At 35.2% G+C, this 10,997-nt stretch overlaps 1 protein-coding gene across 1 annotated transcript in view; it reads right to left on the bottom strand.

The window, feature by feature from the left end:
- The window catches only part of LOC140158361 (uncharacterized), a 123,443-nt gene extending 114,279 nt beyond the window's left edge, over positions 1–9,164 (bottom strand). The window contains exons 1-3 of the mRNA XM_072181452.1: positions 9,107–9,164; positions 8,284–8,412; positions 3,829–4,364 (exon numbers count right to left, since the gene is read on the bottom strand). Coding sequence (XP_072037553.1) covers positions 3,829–4,364; positions 8,284–8,412; positions 9,107–9,164 — 723 coding nt within the window. The remainder of the gene's footprint in view (positions 1–3,828; positions 4,365–8,283; positions 8,413–9,106) is intronic.
- Between the last annotated feature and the right edge of the window lie 1,833 nt (positions 9,165–10,997).

Genomic DNA, 10,997 nt, shown 5'->3' on the forward strand with positions numbered 1-10,997 from the left:
GACCACAGATTTGGAATAATTTACCTGAATTTGTCAAAACGGCTGTCAATGTAAATTCTTTCAAAAAAAGTATTTCATCTTTCCTCCAGAAAAATAAAAAATAGTATCAGTTTAAATATGTAATCTATTTAAAAGTATTAGTAATTCATTTATTTTTATTACTTTGTCACTTCAATATTTGCAGGTTTTTTTTTCCCCTCTTCTAATTTGGGCTCTTTGATGCTGGTGGCTCTGGGGCCATTTGCCTTCTTGTGAGGTACATGGCCTACCTTGAGTTCAGATTTGAATGAGTTAAATTTATCAAATGTCTGTAATGTAAATGATTCTTTTCTCATATATTTATATTTTTGCTTTGTGTGTGTGTGTTCTCGGCTACCGCTCTTGTCATGTCTTGTTTGTATGTTTGTTTGTTTTTTGTATGTTTAATTTAATTGTCAGGTGGTGCAACATTTTCTCAGGCTTTTGCTTTTAGTTGCACCTCCTCCATCTTGTTTTTATATAAAGTTGTTGGTGTTATTATGTATGTGATTTTTGATGGAAATAAATTGAATATGAATATGAATGCCTGCTGGCATGCCTGCGAACCTAGAAGAGTTCTATGATAAACACAAACTAAAGAGATTCAAGACAAGTAAAGATTCTGAAAACATAATAATGATAAAATTTGATAGTGTTTTTTTCACCCAATACTAAAAATTTATTGGTCTTGCTATGTGTTTTAACATATTGGACTAGACGTTCGCTTTTCGTATCTCTTTCCTTGTTGGAAAAGTATAACATTGAGGAGATAGGAACATGTACCCAGCATCCGGGACCTACTCTGCCATGTTTGGCTGAGTAACGGTACATGGACACGGTCTTTTGTGCCTATGTAAATTGGTCATTGTGTAAAGCTGTGTTTATACCCATGGGTTACTCATCATCAAACTGAATCATTTTCGTTAACTGCACAAGTTATATGTGCAATTCTAGAGAATGTTGACCGACAGAGGGTGTTAATATAGACCTACGGGTCGCTTTTGAAAAACAGCAAATCATGCGCATGCTCAGCAGGCAAATACGACGGCGATTTAGTACACTGATCATGCGTGCGATTCAGGTTTCTGCAAAAGCGATTTAGTATAAATGCATCTTTAGAAATGACCAGCGATTGTGTGTTCTCAAGAGGGTTTATTATGTTAATTAGTGGCCTGACACACATTTGTATTGGTTCGATCAAGCATTGAAATGCTTTCATTTTTTGTACTGGATCGTTTAAGGGATCTAAAATGAGCGTTTATTGCGTTTCGACAGTATATTTTGTGGGACATGAGAGCACCTCAGACCTATCGAATTGCATTCTGAATACTGAAGCATGTCTTTCTGATATCAAATAATTTTCATTTTTTGAAAATCACAATATAATACAAATTTTATGACAAATTATAAAAATTTGATATTTTTCAAATTTTTGATATATAACAGTCCTCAAAGTAAATTATATAAATATAATGACATATTCTTAAAGAATATGTAGCTGAGAAGAAAAACCGACTATCAATTGAAAATTATCACCTTTCATAAGAAATAAAAGAATTTTGTTCCCAAAAAGACCTAATTTTTTTTTTTGTGTTTTGGGAAAAAATCCATATCTTCAATACTGAAAGGTCAAAATTTTCAATTGATTGTCGGCTTTTCATCCCACCTACATACACTTTAAGTATAAATCATCAGATTTATAAAGTTTACTTCAAGTACTGTTAAATATCAAAATATCAATTTTAATGATTTGCCATAAAATGTGTATTAAATTGCGAATTTCAAAAATCTGAATTATTTGATATCAAAATGACATTCTTCGTATTCAGAATGCAATTCGATATGTCTGATGTGCTTTAATGTCCCACAATAAATACTGTCCAAACGTTCATACCCCAGCCCTTAAGTATGTGCAACAAATTTTTCAATGTAAGTGCCTCTGGCCCTAGTGGAAGTAAAAACGGATACTATGGCCAGAGTTCTAGGGCTATATTGGACTTGACTACGTCTTGTCCAATATTTTAAAACTCATAGCTTGACCAATAAATTTGTAGTATTGGGTTCAAACCATCCAATTTTATATCAAACTTGGGTCAACGCTATTGGAAAAATGTAAATGTCTTTGGATGACCTATCTGGGACCGCCGTCTTTGTTTTTTCATCTTTTGTTCATTTTTTTTTCTATTTTTACAAACCACTGTGTATATTTCAGGAACCATCTTATTTTACTTCTATTACACAGTCGGTAATTGCGGAAGCAGGTGGTTTTAGAACCTCCTTGTCTTAAGACCAAAAAAATATCTGATGACAAATGTCATCTAGGGACAGGCAGTTCCAAGAAGTAGAGTCATTGTGGCTGATTTGTGTTGAGAACTCCAAACATTTTTCTAGGTATGCATCTACAAACGGAGACGGGAAACAGTTATACTGTTTCCTGTCTCCGTTTGTTTTATTTTATTTTACTTCACGGGAGTGCATCTTCATAGATCCGTTAAGTATGTGTGTTTTGTCAACCATCTGTTTACAATCCGTATATTAAGGCAGCTGTGTACTCTCAGATACGCATGTAGTAAAAGTGCCATAACTTTGTAATTATTCACGCAAGACATATAAAAGTATACATTTTTATAAAGGCAAGACATCAATGAATCTCAATATAAGTACAGTTTTGGTGTAAAAACAACAATTATGAAGAAAATCACAAAAAAGTGAATTTTTGGCAATTTTTGTTCGGTACATCATAACAAAATAACACTCTTTCCAAAAATTTTTGTTTTGCTTTTTTCTTAATGTTGAGGCATCATTCCAAAAACGTTTTTTTTAGTTTTTTGATATTGGCCTTATTTTTGGAGATATTGACCATATAAGGCATCAAAATGAACTTTTTAAAATTCACAACCGCCTATTTGCACAAAATGATGCCTAAAATTGGAAATAGATCAAAATATAAAAAAATGAGAAAACCGTTTCTTAAGTCAATCATGCTTTTTATGATGAGCATAATTGCTTACCTATAGATGCTGTATTTATTGAGTTATCGTGTACCTAAATCGTCATTTTACCAAGAAAATGAACATTGAAATAAAGGCTGTTGAAGTTTAAAGTGGTCACATTTTGCACTTTGATCGAAGCTTACAGGAGAATGCGGCAGTTCTTGTTTTTCTACCTTACATTACGTGAACATCGGGTAAATCCACAGCCACTTGAGAAGTTTGAGCGAAATCTATTCATATCTTGATGTTTAAATCGGGGGAAAGAACTTGAAAAAAATCACTTTTTATCAGCTAAAACGGAGCCATTTGACCGCTTGGTTTTTGTGAAATCAGTGCTTCCGTGGTGTTTCCATAAGATGCGCCATACGCGCATGCAGATAAGCGTCGGCGTATGCGTAGCGTATCTGTGCGTTACCAAATTGCGCGATACGCAACGCGATGCGTTGTTGCGCGCGTGTACCCTGCTGGTACAACAAAGATTTTCTTTCCTTTTAAATTTCAAACGCGAGTGGAATAGTGAAATAAAATCCTTAAAATATTGCAGTTGGAGTTTATAAATCTGGATTTTCATTCCTTGTATTTATAAAAAACATAACAAAGTACAAACATATAAAAAAAAACACTCAATTTCGCGAAAGAAACAATGTCTAGAGTACACAGCCGCGTTAAGCATGCACCTTTGCATGCAATTGTGCACTAAAATGACTTAGACTTTATTATTGTTATTTGTGTGATCAATGTGTGTCTGTAAAAAATTCTTATGCAGATCATACATGGTGTATTTACTGCTATTTTTCCAATGCCATTTATATCTTACCTGTTTGTCATTCTCATGCTTGTTGATGCTGTCCAGAAACATGTCAAGACACTCATAACACGTCTCTTCAACAAACGCTGGCTTCTCAGCTAAATCGGTAAAATTGTACTTGATGTACCCATTGGCAGCCTTCATAATATCACTCTGTTCTGGGTCTGGTCGCATGGAAATCTTGAATGCTTGTTGCATTGATATGGATTTGTCTTCAAACATCAAGGCTATCAAATATTTGCATTCTTGCAATGCATGTGGAGCAAGTTCCAAGTAGCAGGCCATGCTGAGAACCTCACTGGCATTTTCTTCAGTCAGGTTATTCATGTCACCTGTGTAGATGTAGTGAAGCAGTACTTCAAATATATTGCTTTCCCCTTCCACCGTGACCTTTGCTGCCCCAGCTTTCTGGAATCCAGATGTAAACATTACCTTGAAGTAGCCACTGCTTGCAGCCAGGATGTTCTTGTGAGCTTGAAACTCCTGGGAGCCAACTTTGATGGTTACATCACAAAAGGTTCCCTCGGATCGTAGCTTTTCAATACCTGAAATTTGTATTGAAACAGAATCTTACTATAATTAAGGGAATGTTGTTTATTTATTTCTACTAGTATAGCGATCACCTGTCTTATGCGGGTCAGGGTCTTTCATGTTTGTAAATTTTTATATTTTGTGAACATGTCAATGTTTTATTTAATGTGATTAATGGTATGAGAGGAGATTATCATTTAGAAATATAATATGTAGTATCCTTTCCATATAAATCAATGGCTTGAAATTGCAATTACATCATGATCGAAGCAAGTCTTCTTGCCACCATATCATATCCACCATGAGAAGTCTTGCCCCTGTTTGATGCTGGCCGCCCTGATATTTAAGATTTTTATGCATTTACAGTACTTTTTAGCCCATTTTGGACACATTTGTTGTACCTTTTGGCCATTTTTTAACATTTTCTTCTAAGTTTGTCCCCCACCTTGAAATGTACCTTGCTGCCCCCTGCAAAAGTCCTGGCTACATCACTGAGCAGATGAACACAATTTTATTCAATTCCCTCTTGGCCCCCTGTGGTATGCTGGCTGGCCTGATATTTAAGATTTGTATGCACGTACTTGATGTACTTTTTATTTGTTAGCCCATTTTGGATAAATTTGTTGTACTTTTTACTTTTTAGCCCCCCCCCCCCACCCTCCCCCTGAAATTTGCCTTGTCCCCCCTCTCTCTCTCTGAAAAAGTCCTGGCTACACCACTGCAGATGAAACAATTTTAATCACATTTCCTTACACTCTGTTTCATATTATTAAGTTATGATCATACAATGCTGATAACATAGCATTACCACAAAGAGCAGAGTAGGCCTATTCATGATGGTAAATAAAATTCAGTGGTTTGAGAGGCAAATAGGCAATTGCACCATATTACAATTAGCACAATTAAACTATAATACCCTCCTCACTTTGCTACACCAACAGCCCTTAGGGACGCACCATTAGATTCTCAGGGTGGGGGTAGGAAGTTTTTGAAAAAAAAACTTCACCCACTACATGAGCCAAAAAAAACAACTTTCCCCACCAACACTAAAAAAAAACCTTTCATAAATGGATGAAATTTAAAAAAAAAAAAACTTGCCGCCAGGCGGCAAAAAAAAAAATCTTTCCCCTACCCTAACTTCCGGGCCTAACTTCCTACCCCCCAGTATCAAATGGAGCGTTCCTTATAGGTACGAGATGTTCATGATGGCAATCTTGACCTACAAAAAGGACATTATGAGATGTTGACAATCTTCCAAAAAGGATATTTCATCCTTTTGAGTAAATGTTGACTTTATTGATGTGTGACTAATTAGGTGTTCATACATAGTCCCTGGTATTATATAATACTGTATGATTGTATAATAGGTAATTCAGTGACCATCCAGACTACAGGCATAGTATCTTCACACCAATGCCAAAACAGAAGGCCAATTTCAGGCTATTTCAGGCTATGTCAACATTAGTGTATTGTGTTGGCGTGAAAAGTTTTAGCATGCAGTGCGCTGCCAGTGCCTTTGAAACTAATTAACATAATTCGACACCCTTAACGTAAACAAAAACAAAATTGGACGTTTTATTGGGGTGCGGACAATTTTACTCTACATAGCATAAAAATCTGTTTTCGAAATAATGTAAAAGCGTAGAAGTTTTTAGCCTTACCAATTCGAAAAACTCAGTAATTTATTATAGATGTCAAATACAAATAATTCAATATGGAAACTGATTGCACAAAATAGTATAAGGCCTAGCATGATACAGGGTGTCCCTGAAAGAACTGTATCGTCAGAAACTTAATTGTTTGGGTATTTTAACGCCACAACTAAACATAACTAAATACTTGGTGTAAATTAATCAGCTATCACACACTTTTTGAATTTTGACAATTGACCAACCGTTCTTGAAATATAAGAATTTTACACAACTCCCTCATTTTCAAGCCTTTCTACGGATTCAAATATCAATCAAGGATCTTGTTTTTTCGCGTTATTCCGCTGAATTGAGTAAGTTTCAGTTTTTTTCCCCTGTTTTTTTTTTTTTTTTCGCAATCCACCACACAAAAATCTCACGTCTGACATGGTCAGACGTCAACATAGCCCAAATCGTTAAACTTAATAAAAAATTCTTCATCTTGTCCACAGTGCAACCTCCCTGAGAGATGAAAAGGTGGTCTATTCTCATGCCACACAAAATTAAAGTAAAACAATAAAAATAAAAATATTAATTAAAACCGCATTCCGTATTAGGTTTTTAACTTGGGAAAGGCTTTGAGACAAAGATTAAAAATTACGATGGCCTAATCACTACGCATCATCAGCGCATGATGTGTCTGTTGTCATTGATAGATATTGACTTTATGGAAAGGCTTGAAAATGAGGAAGTTTTGTAAAATTCTTTTATCTCATAAACGGAGCGGTCAATTGTCAAAATTCTAAAAGTATGTGATAGCTGATATGTTCCTCAACATCATCAGTTATTTAGTTACGTTTGGTTTATGCATTAAAGTACCCAAAAAAAATCTGTTCCCGACGACACAGTTCTTTCAGGGACACCCTGTAGCACAAAAATACAACTCAAACAAATCTTGTTTTTGTAAAGTCAAAACATGAAACAAATTAAAAGACTGCATTTATTTAAGAATCATAAAATTGAGAGTTGTATATTGTTTGGAAAGTTGGTGTGCTAATCCGGAGAGGGATTTCAATTTTAGGATCAAGTGAATTCCAGGCCTTAGCCCCTCTGAATAAGAATGAACGTCTACCAGCTTCAATTCTGGGTTTGAAATTAAGTGCAATATTGCCATGAACACTACCAGTGTATTATGACACAGAGGTAAAAATTGTTTGCATATACTTTGGAACAAAACCAGCAACACATTTATAAATTACTTGTTGCTCGAGAAATTATAATTCATTTGGACTGATGTTGATGCGTCTAATACACTCCCCACTTCGGGGCTCGTGCATTAGACACATCAACATCAGCACGCATGCATTATTTTTGTCTAATTTCTAGAGCAACAAGTAATACGCGTTCATTAATCTATAATTATTTTCGGATACAAAAGTTTATTATCTAGGCATAAACATATTACAAATAGTTTAAATAATGCAGCATTGTGCAAAATTGTTCTTTTGGGAGAAGGAATTTATTGTTAATGAGATGCAAATTGGAAGTCCTGTGGGGAGGCTAATAATATACTTTTTCAACAATAAACTAGAATATCCATTGTTTTCATGTTTGCCATATGCGCTTCATTAATACAGCTATGCTTGTTCTAAAAATGCAATTTAAAATCTAAATTTTGATTAGTTTTAGGTGTTCTGGCAAATTACAGACATTCCTTTTAAATAAGCTCATATATTGTACTAACCACTGTTTCCAACTTTCCCGATTTATCCAGGGGATCGAAGTAAAGTATACTGTTGTTTTGAACTTATAGTGTATGCAATTGCTATAAAATAAATTCTAACATTGGAATTAACATCCATGCAGTTGGCCCAGAAGGTCCAAAGTAAAAAATCAATGTATTATTGGCTAATCATGACGCTCTGTCCACATACTTCTAACATGCTAGGATATAATAAAGGCTGCATACCATAAAAACTCGATAGTTAGCACACAGGCTTACTATCGAGCGCTTTTGAAAACATGAAATTGTACCAAAGTCTGGCGCTTTACCAACTGAGCTAACACATTTGCAGGTTTACTTGTTCGTATACATGTATAACTACTCAATGATTTGCTCAAAACCCTTTACACTTTTTTGATGTTTACACCCTTAACGTACACAAACCAAAATTTGACGTTTTATTGAAGTGCGCACGAGCTTGTTCTTCGCATCCCAAAAGTCTGTTTTCCAAAATAATGTAAACCCTAAAAGTTGATAGCCCCACCAATTCACCAATTTCAGTAATTTATTATAGATACTGACCTGCAAAAAGGGATGTCATTGCTTCATAATCACTATCAGTACTGCTGCTGTCTGCACACACCTGTATCACTTCATCAGATACATCACTCTGTGAGATCTCATTTTTATTACGTGTCCGATCTCTATGAGCTGGTAGTATAAATAAAATAATTAAGATATATGAGATTACATTTCATGTACATATCCTTAAAACTTTTGAATCCATGCTTTCTTCAAATGTTTTCAGCTTTGACAGCCAGTTGCCATGGCAATTGCCATGAGCATGAAAGTTAGTCTTAAAAGCTCTTAAAAACACAGTGGTCAATCTGTCATCTTAACCAGCTGGACTTCACTTGGGTCACCATACTATATGCCCTCTGGCAATTCCAGCCCTGAAACTCACTCCCCTGCCAGCTGACCTCCAGAGCACCAGGAATGTGTTGACATGCAAAAGGTCAAACATCAGCAGGTGTCGAGGTATATAAGATCAAATTATGAAATCCAATATCAGAAAATGAAACCAGTGAAACAAAATTAATTACCCTCGCTTTTCTCTAATCGAGGGTAATTTTGCTAAAGTTCTTTAAGGACCCGTCGACGAAATGAGGCCTAAATAAGGTTTGGTGGCACCAAATTCCAAAAAGCACCTGCCTTTTTTCACGGCAGTGAAATGATGCCACTTTCCCCCACATCTCATATGCACAGTTTATCCCTTACATATCCTGTGTCATGAATAGGTATGTAGCCCACCAGCCTTGTGGTTAAGAGTCTAGGAAATAATTCCTAATATCTCATACCCTAGTTTGTATGCCTTTATCTAATTTTGCCACACATGACAACTTACTAATTAGCCCTAACCCGGAAAAAAGTCTGTCCAGGAGTATTGATTTTTTTAGAAACATGTTTACAATTGGCTTATAGCCATCACATGCTGACAATACACATAACTGATTGGTTAATCAAAACTAGCAGAGGCCTGATTACAAAGTAAACATATTCTGTATAGAAAACTGTGCAGCAAGCGATTTACTTCAGAAAATTACTACATTGCACAAAACTAAGTCCATTATCTATACTCTATAGTTAATTGAATGTTAGCTAATGTTTATTGACTCTTGTAATAACCCATGTGTAGGCCTATAAACCTGTATAATATTGGTGTTCATACATATGACCCTGACAAAAGCTAGCAAGAGCAAGCTGTGTAATTATTTTGTTTACTTGTGATAAGATACAATTTTCTTTGTAGTTATAGCCAAATTTGTTTCTTAGTACCGTAGGTGACTTAATAAAAATTCCTTTAAAAAGGAATGGGCGCCCAATGTGAGCTTGGTCGTGATGTGGTAAATTTCATGGTGGTTAGATGTGGTATTATTATCTCTTGCAAACCCGGTGACACCTCATTATAGAAATCAGACCTGTCGATAGGTTGTAAGAGGGGATAGCCTTTTCCAGGCACGAATTGGGCCATATATAAAGAAAGTTTAGCTACTTTGCAACGCAATAAAGACTTAAATGCTAAACGAGATCCTGTAGGTGGCTCCCAAGGTGGCTTAAAAAACTAAATGCAAAATGAGGTTTTTAAAAAAATCTTCTTTTCCAGAGTCAAGACGCAGGTATCATTATTAAGCCTCATATCACTTATTTATTGTCGAATAAGTGCAGAGTAGGTTAGATATGAATACCGGTATTGAATGTTAGACCAAAGTAACTCAAAGTACATGTACTATACACCTGATCCGTGAACTTGTCTTTTTAAAGACAAATTCTTGTTTAGAGATTAATGTCTTTTCATGGTGTAAAATAAAAACATGGGTTAAAAATTATTTTTGTCTTCAATTTTGATAACAAATAAGTGGCAAAACTAGCCTAAGTGGACGAAAAATAAAAACTTTTTTTTACGGGCCCGACCGACCCAGATTTTTGCGTTTTGGGAAAATTTATTTTGATTGATTTTGAAAACAATTCAGAGCATTTTCAATATTATGTGATGCAAAATCAGTTGGAACTTGGAAATATTGATTTTGCTAAGTATGAACGGCATCCTGTGGTTCAGAAGTCATGTTCCTGTGTACAAAAGCTATTCGAAAAGAGGCGGATGAAGTTTGGTTTCCGAAGCGTGTGTTGTGAACCGCTTTAAGGCTACATGCTCTTTTTGGTTGAAATTTTTGGCGGGAAATAATCCCGCCAAAACATTAAAGTAATCTTTTCCCACAACTAAATATCATAGTCAAGAAATTAATGATGCATCTGGTAGCTTAGATCATATCTTTCATTATACTTAGTTGCAATTATCCCAGAAAATTCTTGATTTGTTTTTACAGAGTCTTGAATTGTCGATGTTTTTGATCAAAAAACATCACTTGGTGTATTTTGAAACTCGAGGCATTAACTCTTCTCAAATTAGCCCCAAATCATAATTTATTATATGCACGTGTGGCAAACACCAATGGGAATAATTGGACGTTGTTTGCGGAGCCTAAATTTGGTTTGATTTTATTTCACAATAATTCTAAGGTGAGAATTTTGACCTGACATTTCCTTTTTGGATTTCCAATTTAAATTCATTGATATGTGATATTTTGAATAAATAAAGAGTACGCTTACCTTTCTGCAACACTTCCCGGTATCATTAAGCATCTGCTGATAACCAACATTTTAGCTGAAAACAGTCCTTCCTATCATTTTTGAACAAAATATGGTTCAAAAGTGCGTACACTACTGGCGTATATAAT

The sequence above is a fragment of the Amphiura filiformis genome, chromosome 8 (assembly GCF_039555335.1).
Source record: "Amphiura filiformis chromosome 8, Afil_fr2py, whole genome shotgun sequence".
Lineage (NCBI taxonomy): Eukaryota > Metazoa > Echinodermata > Ophiuroidea > Amphilepidida > Amphiuridae > Amphiura > Amphiura filiformis.